Below are 22,791 nucleotides of genomic sequence, written 5' to 3'. Positions count from 1 at the left end.
GAAGAAGGGTCCAGACCTGAAACATCAGCTTTCCTGCTCCTCTGATGCTGCCTGGCCTGCTGTGTTCGTCCACTCTACGCCTTGTTATCTCTGTTAGAGGGATGTGACGATACAGAGGCTTTAACAGGTGTATTTTGTCCTGGTTTTTTTTGAAGAGAGGTTTTAAGGCAGAGGTATCGAGCAGTCTACCAGAGCCATCAGAGTGATTGGCTTGTGAGGCCTTGACATTTTTTTTTCAAACCAAGTTGGAAAAATAGAAGCAGCCTGAATGGGTGTGGTCAAACTGTCTCAGAACCAGGATCTTTAGCTTTAGTTGTCAGCAGCTGCTGTTAGGATCTTGAAGAAGTGGAAACTACTTTTTCCCCTCTCTTGGTTACAAAAGCTGGGGGTTTGCTTCCTGCTGCTGGGGTTGCACGTGAGACAGTTTTCTCAATTTGCCTTTTGCCAAAGGTGTGTTTACGGGATTTTACTGTATTGGAACAGTTAATTGGTAATAGTTACTGTATCTATTACTCTGTTAGGTTTTCCAATAGAGTTGTTATTCCAATTCCTTCTTTCATTTTAATAGAGTGTATGAATAAAGTGTGTTTTGCTTTAAACCCAGCAGTTGGACCAGTCAAATTGCATCTGGAATGCAACATCTTACATTTACCTTTAAAGTAAGAAAAATATAGGGTCTAGGCTATCTTCTTTAATACAGTTTGAGGGGATTTGGTCTGGTCCATAACAAGTATGAAAATATTTAAGAGGATAGTCAAGATCGATGATGAGAAATAATCAGTTGCTGCAATAGAAAGTAGTTGATTGAGATCAGCAACTATACTTCAAAAGAATACTTAACTGACCTACCATTCTATACCATCTCCCCTCCCATGTTTGATCCTGCGACAATTAGCTGGCTAATCCAAGTCTAGACGGTGGATACAAAAATATCCTTGGGTGCTCCTGGGCTCATCAGAGGCATGTTTCCTTTCCTCTTTAGGTATACATTTGCCCACTCTGGCAGAAGCATCAGATAATTTACAGCATATTGCAATACAATGGACTTCTTGGAACTTTCTTCACACACTAGCAGATGGTGGCACTGTGGTAATGTTACTGGACTAGTGATCCAGAAGCCAGTCTAATGCTAGAGGACATCGGTCCATATCCCACCACAACAACTAGTGGAAGTTTAAACTCAACTATAATATGCGACAGAAATTGTGGTCAACTCTTAAATGCCCTCCAAAATCAACTGCTAATACTTAGTATTAGTAAGTTACTTAGTTCAAGGGATAAATTGGAGATTTTTCCCTCAGGGCAAGCTAGGCAATTTGTTCAAATTCAGTCAAATCCTCACAAATTTGGTCACTTTAATCCAAGCTTGGCTGACATAGCTGTCCCAGACTTCACCACCTGTATTCTTATAGATTGACTGTTTACAAGAGGTTCCAGGATCCCTTAGGAAAAACCTGTAAATTGACCCTACAATGGCTTTCAAGGGATTTGTCTTTTGCCAAAGCCCATCTCCAAAGTAACATGAATCACATGGGCTTTGTATGCAAGAAGAGATATTAATTAGGTGTTCTTGAAACCAATGACCCTATTTTATCTTGAAATTAAACTGACAGTTTAAAGTTTACAAAAGTTGATATTCTGATCAGCTCCATGTAATTTAGAGAGGAACATACTATCCATTGTCAGCGGAGCTCAGCTCAGTGTTTACAAGTGAGACTAGCATTTTCTTCCCTGCAGAACAATCTGGGCCCTGTATAAAATCAACAATCGTGTTAACCAAGATTGACAGCAGAGTTCAGAGGTCACATAAGACCATAAGGCATAGGTGCAGAAGCAACCAGTCAGCCATTGAATTCAATGAGATCATGGCTGCTCTGCTAACACTCTACTTTCCTGCTTTTTCCATTGAACCCCTTCATTCTCTAGTTTAACCAAAATTAAAAAGATAATCTGAGAACATAATCTTAAAAACTACATTTGCACCCATAATGTGAATGCAAACAAATTATGCAGCTTTCAAAGAACAGCACAGGCACAGGCCCTTTGGCACCAAGATAGTGGCGATACATGATGCTTATTCTAAACTCAAAGCCTTTTGCTTCTATGCTGTCTGTATCCCTCTATTCCCTGCTGATCAACATATCTTTCAACATGCCTCTTAAATGTTGCTCTTGCATCCACCAACACCACCTCTGACAGCGCATTCCAGGCACTTACCAATCTCTGCGTAAAAGAAATCCACCTCTTACATCTTCTTTAAAATTTCTTCCTTCTACCTTCAACCTGTGTCCCCTAGTAATTTCTACCCTGGGACAAAGACTGACTATACACGCCATTATTGAGACTAAATTCAGTTCCGAGTTTACTAATTGGATTTAAATTCCACCCACTGTGGTGGTGAGATTTGAACCTATGTACCCAGAGTAGTAATTTTGGTTTTGGGATAACGAATGCAGTGATAATACCATTAGGCCACCATCTTACAATATTAGGTATAGATGTGCAATCCTTGTTCTCGTAGTTGTTAGTCTTATATGGAAGGGAAATAGTCTTTTTTTAATATAAATGTATCTTGAGATCAGAAAATGATTTTGAAATGATATGGAACCAGCAGCACAGTTAGAAACCATTCTGAAACTCTGCAGCAAATTATTCAAGTATTCTTTAACTGCGCTGCATTACTGAGAGGCATTTGAACATTATACAACAGAATTCGACAAGACTTCAAGTGATAAAGTCTCTCAATGAATTCCTATTTCCATTGAATTCTTCTGGACAAGAAAGATGAAACAAAGAGAAAGGAAACATTTTTAGGCTCTCTAGGATTGCCACAATCATGCACCAGTACTTTTTAAAAATATCACTGACTGTCCAACCTTTTATGTAAAGAGTGGCCTAGTTGGACAATGTGGAATGGTTACCTAGCAACAAATCACTGACAGCATGAGACTGAGGTCCAGGCCTTGAAGGGGAGAAAAAGAGGAGAGACAAAATAGTTCCATGTATAATTAACCTAGACAAGAGGGTCACTTTTTCAAAAAATACCTAAATAAAGCAGCAAGCATTTGTCAGCTGAATGCTTGCCTTTACCTCCCACTTGGAACCTGTTTCTTGTTACATAAGTCCATCAACTTGACAAGAAACACAGTCGCCCTGCAACAGGAACTGGCTTATTAGAGACAAGCCCAGTGCCAAAATATTAGTCACAAGGAAAAGCAAACAGAGTCTGAAAGAACATTTTGTAAAACATTTCAAGTTGTACTTTGCATCTAAAAATTCAGTACTTGAACGTAATTTTATTGAAAGCTACGAACTGTACGTAATGCTTTGGTAAAATGTTTCAAGAAGCAAACTACATGGAAAAGACCAAGGAGAAAATGAAAGACAGCCTGAATATTTTGGACTTTCACCACAGATTTCAGAGAGTGCATTGCAAGGATTAGCAACTTGGCAGTAACTATCTACCTTTTGGGCATTATAACATATGCAGATGTATGGTACAAACCACACCACAATTCCAACAAAATTACAGTGATGCAGTGACAGTAAAGTCATCTCATTGGGGAGGCGATGGCTTAGTGGTATTATCTCTAGACTGTAAATCCAGAGACCCAGACAACATTCTGGACCCGGGCTCAAATCCCGCAATGGCAGATGGTGGAATTTGAATTCAATCAAATATCTGGAATTAGGGATCCAGTAATGACCATGAATCCATCGTCAATTGTTGGAAAAACCCATCTGGTTCACTAATGTCCTTCAGGGAAGGAAACTGCCATCCTTACCTAGTCTGGCCGACACGTGACTCCAGGCCCACAGCAATGTGGTTGACTCTCAACTGCCCTCTGGGCAATTAGAGATGGGCAATAAATGCTGCCTAGCCAGCGATGCCCTCATCCCATTAATGAATAAAGGATCTCGCAGCACCACGCCTTCTCGGTACCAGATGAATACGCTCAGTATCAACGCAATTCAACAGCACAGGCTATCAAAGAGTAAAACCCAACTGGTTCCCGTAGGAAAACATGTCAGGTCTAAGTGGAACTCCAGTCCTTCACCAACATGATCTACTCAGTTGTACCAAACTGGCAATAACTGCCAGCCTTTCCAGCAATACCCCTGAAAATGAACAATAGGTGCCAGGCCCATTGAGGAACGAACTGTACTATTACCAAAACAAGCAAAAACAGAAATGGCTGGAGAATCTCGGCAGATCTGGAGCATCTGCGGAGAGAAAACAGAGTTAACGTTTCGAGTCCAGTGACCCTTGATCAGGACTAGAAGCAGCTATTGTTTATAGTAGGCCCAGAGAATGGGAGAAGCTTACATAGATGACAATGGGGGCTATGAATAATTGAAAATGGATTGGCCGTACTGAAAGCAACCCATTTCGTGACAGGACCTGGGCTAGTGGGTTGGGCAATAGACAAAGGAAGGAGTGTTCATGCTCCAAGATGTTAAATTCAATATTAAGTCCTGAAAGCTGGAAACTTTCCCTTACTATCCCAGCAGCCTCCACATCCAAAGGATCATTAGCTGCTATTTTTCTACCATCTTCAGCAGGATGCCACCACCAGACACATATTCCCCTCCCCTCCCTCGTCAGCATTGCACAGGGGCCATTCCCCCCGGGACACCCTGATCCACTCCAAACCCCTCCCTACACCCCACGGCACCTTTGCGTGCATTCACAGAAGGTGTGACACCTACCTCTTTACCTCCTGCTTCCTCACTATCTAAGGGCCCAGACACAGCTTCCAGGTGAAGCAGCAATTTACCAGCACTTCACTCGATCTAGTCGACTGTATTTGCTGCTCACAAATGTGGTCTTCTCTACGTCGGGGAAACAAAACATAGAACGGCTGATTGATTTGCAGGACGCCTACCCTCGGTCGAGAGCTTCTGGTTGCTTGCCTGCCACTTCAACACACCACTGTGTTCCCTGACCAACATTTCTCAGGCCTGCTGCAATGTTTCAGCGGAGCTCAGCGCAAGCTGGAAGAGCAATATCTCATCTTCCACCTAGACACCTTGCAGCCTTCAGGACTCAACACATGGAGTTCAAGCATTTTACAGCACGTACACTCCCTTTTTGGCTATTACCTACACCCACTGCGTCAAGATCTGTCATGTAATGCATTGCTTTCAGTATAGCCAACCTCTTTTCAACTACTCAGAGACCCCATTATTATTTACCTAGCTTCTCTTCTTCCCCAGCTTATCATCAATCCCTTCGTCTGCCAACCCTTTTTTGTGTCTCGGTCTCCCTGTGTCTCGGTCTCTCTCTCTGACTGGGCATCCTTTCCACCTATCCACTCACTCCTTTACCCCTTTCCACTATTATCAGCTTAAATATCACCTTATCCAATCTGCTTCTAGCTCTAAGGAACTGGACTCGAAATACTGACTCTGTTTGCTCTCCACAGATGCTGCCAGACCTGCTGAGTTTCTCCAGCAATTTCCATTTCAGTTCTCCAGCATCCGTGGTTCTTTGTTCTGTTTCAATGTGGTATTAATAATCTTGGTTCCGAAATCATTTCGATATTTAAGATCAGGTCCGCAGACAATAAGACGTCAAGGAGTATTTCTGTGGACTGAAAAGGCAACGGGAGGATATCCAGCAGGAACTAGAACCAGTTTCGTTTACTCTCCCGCCCAGGCAACTTCAGGGCACTGTCATCAGAGACCAAACAATATATAATACCAAAAATGAAATGTCCTGAAATGTAATTGAGCAGGCAGCCAAATTAAACACGGCAAAATTCCACATACATCAGGGTAAGAGTCAAATCATCTGTTTTGGGGATGCTGGTTGATACCTAGATGTTGCAAGAACAAAAAGGAAAACTCAACCGTTCTCCCACCCAAGAGGAAACCAAGGCCACTGTTTGTTTTTATTCATTCACGGGATGAGGGTGTCACTGGTTAGGCAGCATTTATTGCCCATCCCTAATTGCCCAGAGGGCAGTTAAAAGTCACCCACATTGCTGTGGGTCTGAAGTCGCATGTAGGCCAGACCAGGCAAGGATGGCGGTTTCCTTCCCTCAAGGATATTAGTGAACCAGATGTTTTTTCTCTGACAATCAACAATGGAATCATGGTCATCATTGGACTCCCAATTCAACAGTTTTATTGAATTCAATTTCCACCATCTGCCATGACAGGATTCGAACTCAGGTGCCCAGAGACACATCCCGAGAGAGAGTGAGCACATCTGTCAACGCAGCACTCCCTCAGCACAACATGAGACAGCCAGCCCTAACTGTGTGCTTAAATGCAACTTGAACACACAGCTTTCTGACCTAAAGCCAATAATTGCTACTACTGAGCCACAGTTGACTCAAAGTCTCTGAAATATGCTCAAAGGATCAATAGTTATACAATAGACTGCCTCTTTCTTGCTTTCCTTTATAAAACCCAGTGGTAAGGCTTACAAGTTTTGAAATGAGCAGTTGAAATACAAATACAATTGACAGAGAAACAGCCAACAGGCTGTCCTGGAAAACTTCACTGGGAGCTGTGGGGGCATTGGGAGAAGAGGGATCGATGCTCCAACATTTCAATTGAGCCGGTACAGGTCATGAACAATCCCATCTGAGCTGCCGTTCCCAGGCAGAAATTTAAATTATTACCAGCAGCCCACACCAGACCAATCTTTCCTGCCCTCAGATCGATTTGTACGTGGAATTCTAGGAATTGATGCTTGAGTGGCTGTACACAAGGAGCGCAGTCAGGCCCTGGGCTGGGAGTCAGAAAACATCAAGCTTGTCTGTCAGAAACGCTGGGCACATTTCCAACCCTGGGCCCTGTTCACTGCGACACTCAAAACAGAACACAACGCAGGCTTCAATATTTGACCTTCCTCTTTCACCTTGCAGTGAAACAGTCTCTGGTATTTCCTCTACATTCCTTCGCAATATGGCTCCGCACAGCAGAGCAAAGGCAACAGAGCTTCTCAATGAGGCAATTAACTATCATTAAATCAGAATGAAATGTCAACTCTTTGCTATTTAATATACATTTAGGACTGTGTAGGATTAGTGGACATGACGATAGGTCATTATACAAAGCGCACAGCCTTCAAATCACAGAATTGTAGAACAATGCAGCACAGGAGCCCATTATTCCATGAGCTCTGAGCCAAGTCTTTGAAAGATCTTTCCAATTAGCCCCACTCCCCTGCTCTTTCCCCATAGCCCTGAAAATGTTTGTTGTTAACCACTTATCTAATTCTCACTTGGAGGATTATGCTTCCACCACCCTTAAAGGCAGTGCACTTTAGATCATAACTTGCCACTTAAACATGTTTCCTCATGTTGTCTTTGGGGTTTTTTTGTTTTGTGAATTATCTTAAACCTGCATCTTCTGGTTAGCGACCCTTCTGCCAAGGAAAACAATCACTCCGATTGACTTTATCAAAACTATCCACCGTTTGTGAACACCTCTGTCAAATCTTCTCAACCTCCTCTGCTATAACAGTCCCAGTTTTTCTACATGGTTTCTCATCTATGGTACTGTTCTTGTAATTCTCTTCTCCACTCTCTCCAAGGTCTCAACATCTTTCCTCTATGAAGTGCAGTGCCCTAGAAATGAACACAATACTCTAGTTGAGGCCAACCATGTGTTCACTGAAAACAGCTACGTTGCTTCAGCACTTTACTTCTTCACAAATAAAGCCAAGTATTCAATTACTTTTTCTTGTAATAAAAAGGCCTTCACATCTTGCCTCTTAACCTTTGAATATTTGTGAAAACACATCTCTCAGTTCCTGTACCCACTTTAAAGTTAGACTGCTTGATTCATATTCTCCTCCTTTGTTCCCGCCAAAACACCATATTTTGTACATTTCGGGCCAGGACCCTTCTTCAGAAATGGGAAAGGGAGCTCAGAAATAAATAGAGAGGAGGGGTGGGGCTGGGGAAAGTAGATGGGATGGTGATAGGTGAATGCAGGTAGGGAGTGGTGGGGATTGGTCAGTGAGGTGGGAGGAGTGGATAGGTGGGAGAGAAGATGGGCAGGTTGTGTCAGGTCAAGGAGGCAGAGATGAGAGAGAGGGTTGGACATGGGATGAGGCCAGGGGTGGGGAGATTTTAAAACTGGTGAATTCCATGTTTAGGCCATTGGGCTGTAGGCTCCCAAGGCGGAATATGAGGTGCTGCTCCTCCAGTTCCCGGGTGGTGTCGTTGTGACACTGGAGGAGGCCCAGGATAGACATGTCACCCAGGGAGTGGGAGGGGGAGCTGAAATGGTTCGCGACTGGAAGGTGTTGCCATTTGTCACATACAGAGCGCAGATGCTCTACAACACGGTCTCCACTTGGTCTCACCGATGTAGAGGAGGCCACATCGGGAGCAGCAGATGCAGGAGACCAAGTTGACAGATGTGCAGGTGTCAACATGGTCTCCTGCATCCGCTGCTCCCAATGTGGCCTCCTCTACATCAGTGAGACCAAGAGGAGACTTGGAGACAGTTTTGTCGAGCATCTGCGCTCTGTACGCAACAAATGACCAGTTTTAAAATCTCCCCACCCCTGGCCTCATCCCATGTCCAACCCTCCATCTCATCCCCGGCTCCTTGACATGACACAACCTGTCCATCTTCTCTCCCACCTATCCGCTCCTCCCATCTCCAATCCCCACCACTCCCTACCTGCACTCACCTATCACCATCCCACCTACCTTCCCGAGCCCTACCCCTCCTCCCTCTATGTATTTCTGAGCTCCCTTCCCATTTCTGAAGAGGGGTCCTGACTCAAAATGTCAGCTTTCCCGCTTCTCTGATGCAGCCTGGCCTGCTGTGTTCCTCCGGCTCCACATTGTGTTATCTCTGGCTCCAGCATCTTCAGTCCTTGCTACCCCTTACTTTGTATGTCTCTGCACTAAATTGCATCAAACACATATCTCCCTATTTCATCTCTCGGAGGTCTGTGACTCATCTTCTTATTGTTTACTAAGTTTCCAAGTTTTGTGATGTCTGTAGACTTGGAAAATTGCACCCTGCGTAAAGGTGATTTAGTTGTCCCAACAGCAGCAGTGGTCTAAGCACAGGGGGATGTCAGTATATACCCGTGTGGGCCAGTCTAGAAAACAGCTGATCTGATTTTAATTCCTTAAACACCCTTTCAACATGAAAATACGCAGAGTGCAAACACACTGCTTACAAATACACAACCTGCCTCTCAGCAAAGCTGTAAACTTTGAGCCTCTAAACCCACAACATAGAAATGTAAGGCAAACAAATATGCAGCTTCCAAGAGTAATTACTTGATTTTGTCAGCGGTCTAGGAGGACATTGTACTCAGCTGCACAGACGAATAAGTGTCATACTTGATGTATGCTCTACATCAAGTTGGCTGATGTCAGGGTCATTGAATCTGATTTTTCCACGTCAGGTTATCATTAACATTAGACACGTACACCTGGTTTTTATGAGCCGTTACAAACAGCAAACCTACAAGGTTATTGATATTAGTCCTGGGCCCTAAATAGAGCACAAGCACTATTTGGGGTTGTATGCTATTGTCTGAGAATGTTCAAATCCTGACAGACTTGTAAAGGGATGTTGTACCACAAATTACATCCAGGGGGTTTTCCAGGCTGAGAAAATGCCAAGTTTATGCAAGTTTCCAAACAGCCACCTCAATGCAGGACCCAGGGAAATGAGACGCCAAATGAGGGGGTCATCTGTGAGAGCCTTCACCGAAGCGCAAAGCATTGCTTATCAAGTGCTCACAATGCCCAATGGTTCTGATGGGCCGTGGCTCTTATCACTGAGTCAGTAAGGTACGGATTCAAGCTTCACTCCAGAGGCCTGTGCCCAAGGTCTAGGCAAATGATCCTGTCAAGGGAGTGCTACACTGTCAGGGTGCTGCCTTTCATGTGATACATTCAACTGAGGCACCGTTCAGCTTCTCCAAAGAACATACAACTCCCACGGTATTTTTAGGAGGTAAAACAGACACTCCTGCCATTCAGCACAATGCTGGTTGTGGGATCTTGCAGTGTGCCAGAGCTAGGTGATATATTTGCTACAGCCAAAACAGTGACTGCAGTTCCAGTCTTCTTCAAGGTGCCAATCACACTGGGGTGTCCGGAGGTCTACAAAGACATTCCATAATGTGTCTATCTTTCACTCGTTCACAGCGGTCTCAGCCTGAAGCACCAACTGAAGATAGCCTCTTAATCTCTATTACAGCAGCTTCCAAAGCAAGGTCCTACTTCCATGAGGAAGGTAACTTCTTGCAGCTCACCTACAGGCAAACATCAGCAGCAAATATTCCCTATTGGAAGAATGTGCAGGGCAATCACTTTCTGCTGTTAACACCAGTTCCAAATCACACAAGTTGAACAGCACCAACTACACACAGACTCATGAAAGAGAACCAAGTACACAATGTGAAGAAAATTCCTAACCTTTTTATTATTTCGAAACCTGAATTGGAAAATGCTTGAAGTTTGATTTGAATTTCTATCCTGTACATTTTAAGAGCAGGAGACATAGTTGCTCTCTGATTTTTGACAGTGGTGTCAGGTTGTCTGTAAAGTTATTTACATGCATTTAAATGAGCCTTAAAAACCCCTTGAGGTGAATAGTTTTGAGCCTTCGAAGACGACGAGCAAAAAATAGAAAAAAAAAGTAGGGCTGTTACCAAGCAACAAGATGTCCTACGACACAGACAGACAGAGTCGTGAAAAATTCTTTTGGAAAAAGAGAACAAGCCAGATGGTCAGTGAGTGGGAAGGCTTCTTTTTGAGCGAGAAAACACCTGTCACATCAGCATTGCAGTTAAGCAGTTTGTAAAACAGCCATGGAGAAAGAAAGAAATCCTGAGTGGCTTAGAAATTAGTAGGAGAAAAAGGTCCAGAAAGGTTGTTAAGGTGTCAGAGAGAACTTCTTACAAGGTTGTTGGAGCGAAAGTTTACAGAAGGAGAAAGTGAGCTGTGTTGACAGTTTGGTTAAGGGTCTCATGAAGAGACACTAACTAAAGAAGATGACATCGAATTAATGAAAATATTTGCAAGAAAGCAACCAAGTACAGCTGTGTTCACTGAACAAGGTGCATTTAACGTGGGAACAGGGTGCCCTATCACTGAGGTTTGAGTATCTTAACATTGTTGTTAAGGGCCAAAGATTGGAGATTTATTTCTGATACTTGTAATAAGGCTGTATCAACAAGCTCTTAAATAATGTAACATAGCTTGCGTACTTTTCTTTTTATGCATAATGAACTTTTACGTTCTTATTAGAAGTACATTGGCAGCCTCTGGAGTATGTAAACAGTGACTGACCACTGCACTCCGGGATCTGATTTGTGCAGTATTACCATCAGCTGGTGTTATAACTTTATGATGACCATTAAATACCTTAGGCCCACAATAGAGGAAGGTGGTTTTACATCTCTCTGACACCAGAAGAAAGGGGACATAATTAGAAATTAAAATCACGTTAAAAAAAAATTAGAACTAAGTCATTTATTCACTTCCCCCAAAAAGTTATGGCTTCTAAGTCAGCAGGAAATTATAAAACTGAGGTTAATAGATTTTGACAGTAAATCAAGGGATAAAAAGAAAAGATTTACATTTATACAGCACCTTACATGCCCATTGGATGCCCCAAGCTGCTTCACAGCTAGCGTGCCTTTGAAGTGCTGATATGTAGGGAATACAGCAGCTGCATAATGCTCGGCAAGCTCCCAAACAGCAATACATAATCGGGGTAATTTATTTTTGTGACATTAATTGACGGATAGATCACTCTACACACTGGGGATAATTCCCTTGCTCATTCTCAAGCTATGGGATTTTTTCTATTCACCTGGACAGAACAGGCAAGACATTGGTTTGACTTGTCATCTGAAAGATGACTTCTCCAACAGTGCAACACTCCCTCAGTAATGCTAGCTCTGGGATCTGAACCCAAGAACTCCTAACTCAGAGGTAAGCAAACTACCGACTGAGCCACAGATGATATGGAACTAAAATGGCTAAGTGGACTTAAGATACAGATCAGCCATAATCTGACTTGATGTCAGAAAAGATTCAAGGGGCCGAATGGCCTTGGTGAAGCCAGCCGTCAGTTGAGCTTGTGAATGCACACTCAAGTGTCGCTTCAGAGTCCAGGGAAGTGTGGCCCTTGAAAAGGAGGATGATCAAGCAGAATGGGTGCAGACATTGGAAGTATTCATGATAGAATGGCTCAAGAGGGAGTTCCAACGGCAAATGGTCAAAAGTGAAGAATTGTGATTCCTTGAGCACTTCAATTAGATTCAAAGACCCACTGTATCCTTCATGTGTAGGGTAAACTGCTGAGAGATCTGTGGGATCCGTCGAGATCACATTTGCTCTTTGATAATGTGCTGTGGGGTATTCAATCACAGTCTATTACTCAACTTTACCACATGCTAATTCAGAGTGTGGAAAATAAATTGTGCCTATATTGTAGATTTTTCAGTAAAATTTACTGTCATTTGTTTAAAACCATGAAAACTTGTGGCTTTACTCTTACTGCAAGTCCCCTGAATCTCACACTTGGTCTCCTCCAAAATAAAATTACAAGTCCCCATACAGATTGCAACATAAATTTTGGGATTGTAACATAGTTTAGTGGCTTGCTTGGGGTTTAAAATCTACAGACAAAAAGGAGCATTGAGTCTAAGACTAATATGATTTTCATGGTGGATTTTAATACACAAACTGAAAACCAAAATGGCTTTGTCAGCTGTTATGACCTTTCTGGAGAGGGAAAATTCATCCATGAATAATTTGCCAAATTTACCCAAGACCAGGTTAATAGCAAAGGCAAAAAGGGTGGATTTAAAGTTAAAAGCAGGGATTAAGAAAGTCGAGAAAAGAAATCAGAAAGCACGAGCTTGAAAGAGAAAGGCAAAGGTTTTAACTTGAATTCAATACAGAGAAGTTGGAAATGGAGGACAAGGATTAAGAGAGAGAAACAGAACTTCAAAAGGGAGGAAAAAAAAGCATGAACTGAAAAAAAGAAAAGTTATAGACTGAAAGACAATCCAGTTTTTCTAATGACGCCTGGGGTGGGGGGGGTTACTGGAAATTTAACTTGACCAAATATCTTCCTTTATTTCCTTGTTATAGTGAAGGTGAGTTGCAGAGAAATTTTCTCTCATTTGAGAGAAGTGCGAAAAATCTGAAGCAGCTGAAGGATTTGTGGTTCATAGTCTACTGACCCTAAAGCACTGGATGTTTATTCTAAGAACAATCCTCCAGTTACGAGACAGTTAGAACTGTGACTCTTGATGCTTATATGGAAGCAACTAAATAAATGTTTAGGAGAGTAAAAATTAAACCCACTCAGAAATGAGTTGAACATTTTGGGATTGATGGTTTCACACGCTGAAGTTTAAGCAAGATTTTGAAAATAAAAAGCAAATCACGTTTATCGATGAATTCAAGAAAGCATTCCAATAACAATTAAGTCCAATTTGGATGAGTGTCAAGCATTCACAGTCAAAGAGGCAGTTGCTCTCTGAGAAACATCCGGTATTTCTCACAGACAGCTAAGCATTTGTAAGTTGTCATATGGGACCCAACCACGTAGGTGGAGGACCAGATGAGAATCTAGCTTTAGCGAGAAGGCAGAAAGTGTTCTAGCTGATAAAAACGATAGTATAGAGAATAAATGTGTTGCTAGGAAACACATATTTATTACCATAAAACCGAATATATTCAAGTAAATTGTTAGATGTGGAATAGTAAACCAGTAGCATTTTACTGTACTTTCTTTAGAGTACAGTAGCTGTAAATGAAATAGATGATAAAGCAGCGACATTGATGCGATTGACAGGAATTTCCACAGGGAAAGTTGCATCAGAATGTGAAGCTTAGAAGAAAGCCGTGTGTCTGATGTTTTAGAGCAGGAATAGGTAGGTAAGCCTGAAATAAGTTGCACATGTACTATAGATTATATGACTGTTTTAACATTGTGTAGTATGTGTTTATTAGTGTTTGGTCAAAACTGTGGAGCCTTCTAACTTTATTTTCTTAGTAAGTCTCTGGAGTTCTCACATTTTCTGCTTTGAAGTATAAAGTACTAGTCCCTAACCAGGTTGTTACATGAGTTTTGGTGCTCTAGTCATGGATTGTAATGCCACTCAGCTAAGGACAAGCTTCTGGCTACAGGATAGGATTCCCGCCTCTCAGATAGCAACAGTACAGGTCAAACGCTACTCCAACACTCACAGCTCTCTTAGAAACGCATTTCTGATGATCATGGTAGTTCATACAAGCCATCTCATCAGCTGATATTCGAACGGTTTGGGGTAGAGGTGGACTGCAGCTGCTACACTCAATCAAGCTGCTGACTAGTCCTCCTATTACGTTCCATGAGAAGAGAGTCCAAAGATATGAAAAACAACTCAGTGAGCCTTAGCCAAGGTTAACAGGAGGCCGGAAGAGAGACTGTGTGTGTGCATGCATATGGGGAACACTGATCCACATATCCCCGCAGCCAACCACTGCAATCCCACCCTTGGATCTACATCCCAGCAAAATGCAGCAAGTGAAACGTACCTCCACTGTTTTGATTGGACTATTAATCTTTACAATTACTATGACCCACGCAGCACATAACATGAAACCCACTGGGCCCAATCACCCAGATAATTGCAACCATTAGTGTACATCCAACTAGATTCATTTATCTATATACACAAAATGTATATTTTCAGCACCACCTCTCCACTACTGTGACTTTCCCAATCACAATCACTTTGAGGAAGCCAGACGCTGATCAATGGAGTGGGCAGGAATAACTGGGGACACAGGAGGCCCCGGAAGGACACATGGGTGCCATCTGCCATCAAACTTCAAGTTCCCAGTTAGTGCCTCAGAACTATCAAAAAGACAGACAGAAAAAGTTGACCTTCAGTCACCAACAGGAAAGCAACGTCATTGGGAGGTAGAGATAGTAAGAATTGCCAATGTTGGAGTCTGAGATAACACAGTGTAAGGCTGGAGGAGCACAGCAGGCCAGGCAGCATCAGAGGAGCACGAAAGCTGACGTCTCGGGTCGGGACCCTTCTTAAGGGTAATGTATCTTAAGGGTAATGTAAAGGAAAATGTATCTTGCATCAATGTATCTTGAACTTGCTCTCGAGTTGAGCCTGATGTCTCACAAAAGACCATCCTGTATCTTCAGTGCAATGCAACTAGCTATTAAGTAATATGCAAAGACATATCCTGTCGACTAAGACTGAGTCTGCTTTCTATCTACGACTTCGAGTGGACATCCTTTCTGAAGTGATTTCAGTAGCCAAGACCAATATCAGGAATGAAGTTTGGAAGCAGCAAATCTAGCCAAGATATCCCAAATGAGTCCAGAAGCAACCAACATTTACAAGAAACACTTCAGGACTTGCTGGACAAAGACGACCACAGTCCACCAAATACAGCTTCTATCATTCGGTTAGTCACCTGATACAATCGTAATGAAATGGTTGACCACTCATACTGGCCAATCTCTGTCCATTAGTGTATGACACACTAAACATGATGTAAGGAAATCCCAGTGGTGGAGAGCTGGGGGGAACCAGAGGTCAAAAGTCACCTCTTGTTCTCAATTGTAGAAACCCTACCGAGTAACGAGCCCAGGATCCAGTGTTACAAAGAGCCACCAAACCCCTCTTTACTAATAGGGTTCACGTAGCTGGGTGCCACAGGCAGAGCATGCAGCTACTGTAGACATGTTGGTTGGATATGCCATTTTTGCCTGGCTTCCCATTCATACAAGCTGCAATATCTACCGTGTCAGCAAGGTAACAGAGCACAATTATTCCGAGTGTTTCCATATTGTAACTGGACTAGGACAATCCCCCAACAGGGCACAGATGACAGCATTCAGTCCTAACAGCAGATAACAGAATGTCAATCAAGGAAGCTATTGCCAATCTCATGACTCTGGTTGAACATGACTCTTAATGTTGACTTTAATAACTGGCAGGACCCACACAGCCCTTTTGGATGCTGCATTCAGGAGGTGATCCAGGAATCTAAATGAAACTGGGTCATCATGCCCTTTGATGAATTCATCTGTGACCACCAGCTGGAACTTTTTTGGTTTAGAAAAGGGAAGGTATCAAGTTTGAAGCTTCCAAGCTTACGTAGGGAGTTTACAAACTTGATGAGGGCAAATCAAAAGTGGTTTTAAAAAAAGCCTGAAAGAAAGATTAGAAAGGAGTGAATGGGTAAGTCTGAAAGACAGGAGATTGGGTCACTGAAGTTATTCAAGACCAAGTTAGATAAATTTGATCAACAAAGGAGTCAAGGTTTATGGGAGGCTGAGAGAAGAGACCATGGATTTGAGACCATGATAGAGTAAGTTTGAAGCGCTGAATGGCCTACACTTATTCCCATATGGCTCCGGTGCACTATCTGGTTCACTAATGACCTTTAGGGAAGGAAACTACCATCCTTACCTGGTCTGGCCTACATGTGACTCCAGACCCACAGCAATGTGGTTGCCTCTTAACTGCCCTCTGGGCAATCAGGGATGGGCAATAAACGCTAGCCTAATAAAAACCAAAAGAACTGCGGATGCTGTAAATCAGGAACAAAAACAGAACGGCTCTGAGGAAGGGTCACTGAACCCAAAACATTAACTCTGATTTTTTTTTCTTCACAGATGCTGCCAGAACTGCTGAGCTTTTCCAGCAACTTCTGTTCATAGAATCCCTACAGTGTGGAAACAGGCCCTTTGGCCCAACAAGTCCACACCGAACCCCAGAGCAGCCACCCAGACCCATCCCCCTATAACCCATCTAATCTACACCACCCTGAACACCACGGGCAATTTAGTATGGCCAATCCACCTAACCTGCACATCTTTCGACTGTGGGAGGAAACCGGAGCACTCAGAGGAAACCCACGCAGACACGGGGAGAATGTGCAAACTCCACACAGGCACCCGAGGGTGGAATTGAACCCAGGTCCCTGGCGCTGTGAGGCAGCAGTGCTAACCACTGTGCCGCCCCAAAAGATAGAATTGTAGAATTCGTACAGTGTAGAAGCAGGCCATTTGGCCCATCGAGCCCACACCGACCTTCAGAAGAGCATCCCAACCAGATCCACCCCTCTAACTATCCCTGTAACCCTGCATTTCTCATGGCTAATCCACCTAACCTGCACATCTTTGGACTTTAGGAGGAAACCCACACAGCCACGGGGAGAATGTACAAACTCCACATAGTTCGCCCGAGGGTGGAATCGAACCTATCTTCATGGTGCTGTGAGGCAGCAGTGCTAACCACTGAGCCATCATGCCATCTCATGTTGTTGTGAATAAATGCAGGCCTAGCCAGAGACGCCCACATCCAGGGGGTGAATAAAAAAAACCTAACTGGACTACCTATAAAAACACTGTTGCTGCAAGAGTAGGCCGAAGGCTAGGAATCCTGCAGCACGTAATTCGCATTCTGATCCCACCCATTCCCCACCACCCCACAAAGCCTGTCTACCTTCTACAAGGCACAAGTCAGGAGCGTGATGGAATATTCCCCACTTGCCTGGATGGCTGTAGCTCCAACAACACTCAAGAAGCTTGACACCATCCAGGACAAAGCAGCCCGCTTGACTGGCGTCACATATACAAGCATCCACTCCCTCCATCACTGATGCTCTGTAGCAGCAGCGTGCACTATCTACAAGGAACATTTCAGAAATCCAAACACAGAACCACTTCTATCTAAAAGGACAAGGTTAGCAGATACACTGGAACCTGCAAGTTCCTCTCCAAGCCACTCACCATCCTGACCTGGAAATACATCACTGTTCCTTCACTGTCACTGGGTCAAAATTCGGGAACTCCTTCCTGAATGACATGACATAAATACAGCACGTGATACAAGGCCACGGCTCACCACCACCTTCTCAAAGGCAACTGGGAATCAGCAATTAATGCTGGCCCAGCCAGAAAATCCCATACTCCTTGAATAAATTCTAAAAAAAAATACTTTCTGCTCTAATTTAAATTAAGAAATTAGATGCGATGAATTGTCAGTGGTCAGCATTGCTGTCTCACAGCACCAGGGATCCGGGTTCGATTCCACCCCTGGGTGACTGACTGTGTGGAGTTTGCATGTTCTCCCCGTGTCTATGTGGGTTTCCTCCGGGTGCTCCAGTTTCCTCCCAAATCCAAAGATGTGCAGGTTAGGTGGATTGGCCATGCTAAATTGCCCACTGTGTCCAGGGATGTGTAGGCTAGGTCGGTTAGCCCTGGGAAATGCAGGGCTACAGGGATAGGGTGGGGGGTCTAGCTGGGATATACATTGGAGGGTCAGGGTGGACTTGATAGGCTGAATGGCCTGTTTCCACACTGTTGGGATTCTATTTGACTCAATTGTGTGGCTATCAGGAGACAGCAAGGACTGCAGACACTGGAAGCTCGAGTCAATAAATGTGGAGCTGGAAAAGCACAGCAGGCCAGACAGTATCAGAGGAGCAGGGAAGTCAACATTTCGGGCCAAAACCCTTCGTTAGGACAAAGGGTTTCGGCGCAAAACAATGACTTCCTGATAGCTATGTAACATCGGAGGTGCAAGGATGGAAGAAGATGAACTAGATAGAGTAGGTTTTTCAACTTTCAGTTCCTTGAGGTCGTCCTCGATACTAGAACCAGAAATAACAAATGGCATAGTACGTGACAAAGTACGTTTCAGCAAACAATACAAAACAAGTTGCAACTAATTTTAATCAAAAACTAGAAGAGTATTCCTATCCTAACCCCAGTTTACTCTTCAATGTGACAAAAATTGGCAAACTCCTTTGTAATAGCTCAACAATAGCACATTTATTTTTGTGAATGAGTGTCTCTTTGATTAAAAAAAAAGCTAAGTACTTGCCACAGGTTTATAAGAAACTCATTAAAACTTACATTGGAAGTCTGTTAGAGCACAGAACGAGAAGGTCGTAGATAAGACACACTCCAAAGACAGTGATGCCTGTCTCTTTAACCAACATTGCACAGGTACCCAGGAACAGGCTTAGCAACAGGAAGAACGGAGAACTGGTTGGAGGAAAACATTTTCCAATGTAGGTACTGTTCACACTCCTACAAAGAGGAGAAAGATTTTCAAACACTTGGTGCAACAGTTATGTTTATCTGCAGCCTCCATCCCAATACTGTATGTTAATGAAGCAAAACAAATCCAAAGGTTCTTGGAAAAAGGATGGAAACAGACTGGTAACAATGAGACAAGCAAGTCCCTGGTTCTTGTTCAGCCATCACTTCTGATTAAAAATGGCCCAATCAAAATTATGAAGCCATGGGACAGCACGGTGGCTCAGTGGTTAGCACTGCTGCCTCACAGCACCATGGAGACAGGTTCGATCCCAGCCTCAGGTGAACTGTCTATGTGGAGTTTGTACATTCTCCCCATGTCTGTGTGGGTTTCCTCCTAAAGTCCAAAGATGTGCAAGTTAGGTGGATTGCCCATGAGAAATGCAGGGTTACAGGGATAGAGGGGTGGGTCTGGGTGGGATGTTGTTCTGAAGGTCGGTGTGGGCTCGATGGGCCGAATGGCCTGCTTCCACACTGTACGAATTCTACAATTCTACCTTTTCTCTTAACAGGCATCTCTCCAACATTTTCCAATGACAAGATTATTTTCTAATTGCATTAATTTTTGCATTAAAGGTGTTTTTTTGGGAGAGTTGGGCAAAAACTCTTCCACTAGCAAAAACCTGCAATGTTTGACTTGTAATACTAGGACTTCACATGGATAGCAAGCAGAATAAAATCAACTGTATTATCTTCAGTTATGATCACTGCACACTCAGAATTGGGTTGGCACCCAAAAATAAAAGAATTGTAATAGTTACAAATCTGCTTTTTGGGTTCGGCAATGCTGTTTCTTACTGCACGTGGATTAGATTAAAAATTTGCCTTTACTTCTTGGTATCCTTTTACATAATGTCGGACTTTGGGTGTGTGAGGATTTATGCTGATGAACTGGATACCACAGTTGTGTATCTCTCCCCAGTGAGTAGGACAAACTTATGCACACTGTAGTGAGATCAGGCTCATTCCACAGTGACAAGGTGAATGATTTTCTATGTAATTTTTAATTAACAGAGGTACAACTGCAGCATGAATCAACTTAGTCACACTGTTTCTCATAATGTGGAAAAATAACAATGTATGCCACATTACCCTCCCTATTAACTTCTGAGTGAGCACACAACAGGAATCAAGTCAACACCTTGCTTAAGGCAGCTTCTCAGTCTCATCCTTACAAGCTGTACTTTGCCATCTTAGGTGGATGGGAGTCAAACCCTTGACCAGGTATTTGCCAGGCATTCAAGCTGACTGCAAGCCTCCTAGCTTTCCACTTTTTGTGCAAATGACCCCAAATCAGGCCCACAGAATGAAGTTCGCTTACACTGGGTGAATGTCACAGGGCTACTTTCACAGAGAGTGAAGAAAGCATTTGGTACATTTGTCTTTATTGGTCAGTGCACTGCGTACAGGAGTTGGGATGATATGTTGCAGCTATGCAGCACATTGGTTAGGCCACTTTGGGAATACTGTGTTCAATTCTGGTCTCCCTGCCATAGGAAAGACGTTGTGAAACTTGAGAGGGTTCAGAAAAGACTTACAAGGATGTTGCCAGGATTGGAGGGTTTGTGCTACAGGGAGAGGCTGAATAAGCTGGAGCATTGGAGACTGAGGGGTGACCTTATAGAGGTTTATAAAATCATGAGGGGCATGTATAAAGTGAATAGCCAAGCTCTTTTTCCCAGGGTAGGGAAGTCCAAAACTAGAGGGTATAGGATTAAGGTGAGAGGGGAAAGATATAAAAGGCACCTGAGGCGCAATATTTTCAAGCAGAGGGTGATGCGTGTATGGAATGAGCCGCCAGACAAAGTGGAGGAGGCTGGTACAACTACAACATTTAAAAGGCATCTGGAGGGGTACATGAAGAGGAAGGGTTCAGAAGGATATGGGCCAAATTCTGGCAAGTGGTGCTACATTAATTTAGGATATCTGGTCGGCATGGATGAGTTGGACCAAAGGGTCTGTTTCTGTGTTGTACATCTCTAAGACTCGAACTATGGCCATGACTTCCAGCTGACAGGAGAAGCAGTTTAATGGCTAATCCCAGCTCCTGTTTGGGTGTAATGGTGTTCCAGTGTTTCCATACTGACTTTGAGAATTAAATTTTAAAATATTGCAAGTTTGATGTCATAACTGATATAGCGTATCATTTAAAACAACTAATCACTCCCAGGATACAGCATTAAAAAGGGAAGCTAAAACACAATGTACAGAAACAAGGTGGAAAAAAGGCCACTTTAATATTGAAAAACCCGGTAGCTCTACAAGTGTTTTGTTAGTGCTATGGAAAAATGATTGTACCCACCTAAGATAGGAGAGAAAAGCCAGTAGGAAGAGGACACAAGCTAATACATCTGCTCGCCCCACAATGCCTGTCACCTGGAAAAACAAGAACCACAGATGTGAGAATACACCCTTAAGATCAAAATATAACAACAGCGGCCCTCAATCCTTCTCCCAAATCCTCCTACATCCCTCCTGCTAACTAGGAACAGCTTTATGAATAGCTACAGGCTTCCAGAACCTCTTCACTATGAAGCTGGGGGAGTACTAGCAAGGCTACCTGACTATGAGCCCCTTTTTTAGACAGATCCCCACTCTGGAGAGAGCAGAAAGAGTCTACAAGTGGATATAGATAGGGATAAATGGGTGGACAAAAAGATGGCCAGAGAAGTATAATGTGGGAAAATGTGAGTGTGCCCACTTTGGAAGGAAGACAAAAAAGCAGAATATTATTTTAAAGAAGACAGAGAAAGAAAGAGAGAGAGAGAAAGAGCGAGGGAGGGAGAGAGACTACTGATTGCTGTGGTCGAGAGGGAGCTCAGTGTCACATTACGTTGACATGCAGGTACAGCAAGGCAGCAAGTAATTAGGAAGGCAAGTAGAGTCTTGGCTTCATTGCAAGGGAAAGGGAGAATGAAAATTGGGAAGTCTTGCCATAGCTGCACAGGACATCAATGAAATCACATGTGGAGTGTGCATTTTGGTGTCCTTTACCTGAACATATTCACATTCAAAGCAATTCAGAGAAGATTTGTTAGGTTGACTTTGGGATGGAGGAGATTTTTTTTAAAATCAGGAATGCTTGACCAAGTTGGGCTTTTAATCACTGGTTTTTAGATGAATGAGAGATGATCTTACTGGAACAGAAGATTCTGAGGAGACTTGACAGGGCAGTGCTGAGGAGCAGTTTCCCTTTGTGGGAGAATCCAGAACTAGGGGAACACAATTGCTGAATAATGGATAAGACCATGAGCTGTAGGAGCAGAAGCACATGATGTTTGCTCTGCTATTCAATGAGATTACGGCTGATCTGACAATCCTCAAAGCCACTTTCCTGCCTTTTCTCCATAACTTTTGATGCCCTTCCCAATTAAAAATTTGTCTATCGCAACCCTGAATATATTTAAATTACCATCCTCTATAGCCTTCTGCGGTAAAGAATTCCATTTACTTACTATCCTCTGAGAGAAGGAATTACTCCTCATCTCTTTCTTTATTTAGGTGACTCCTTTTTCTGAAGCAATGTCTTCTGGTTCCTAGCTCTTCCACAAAGGGAAACATTCTCTCCTCATCAACCCGATCAAGTCCCCTGAAAATCTTGTATGTTTCAATAAGGATATCGGTGATGATACTGTGCCTTTAAGATTTTTTTTTCCTTTATTCATTCAAGGGATGAGGGCATTGCTGGCTAGGCAGCATTTATTGCCCAGA

At 43.2% G+C, this 22,791-nt stretch overlaps 1 protein-coding gene across 1 annotated transcript in view; it reads right to left on the bottom strand.

The window, feature by feature from the left end:
- tmtc1 (transmembrane O-mannosyltransferase targeting cadherins 1) overlaps positions 1-22,791 on the bottom strand; it is a 176,534-nt gene that overhangs the window by 109,293 nt on the left and 44,450 nt on the right. The window contains exons 3-4 of the mRNA XM_048607814.1: positions 21,383-21,456; positions 18,895-19,071 (exon numbers count right to left, since the gene is read on the bottom strand). Of these exons, the coding sequence (XP_048463771.1) occupies positions 18,895-19,071; positions 21,383-21,456 (251 nt within the window). The remainder of the gene's footprint in view (positions 1-18,894; positions 19,072-21,382; positions 21,457-22,791) is intronic.

Source organism: Rhincodon typus, chromosome 18 (assembly GCF_021869965.1).
Source record: "Rhincodon typus isolate 14 chromosome 18, sRhiTyp1.1, whole genome shotgun sequence".
NCBI lineage: Eukaryota > Metazoa > Chordata > Chondrichthyes > Orectolobiformes > Rhincodontidae > Rhincodon > Rhincodon typus.
The sequence above is the reverse complement of the archived record's forward strand: the minus strand, read 5'-3'. Positions and strand labels throughout refer to the sequence as shown.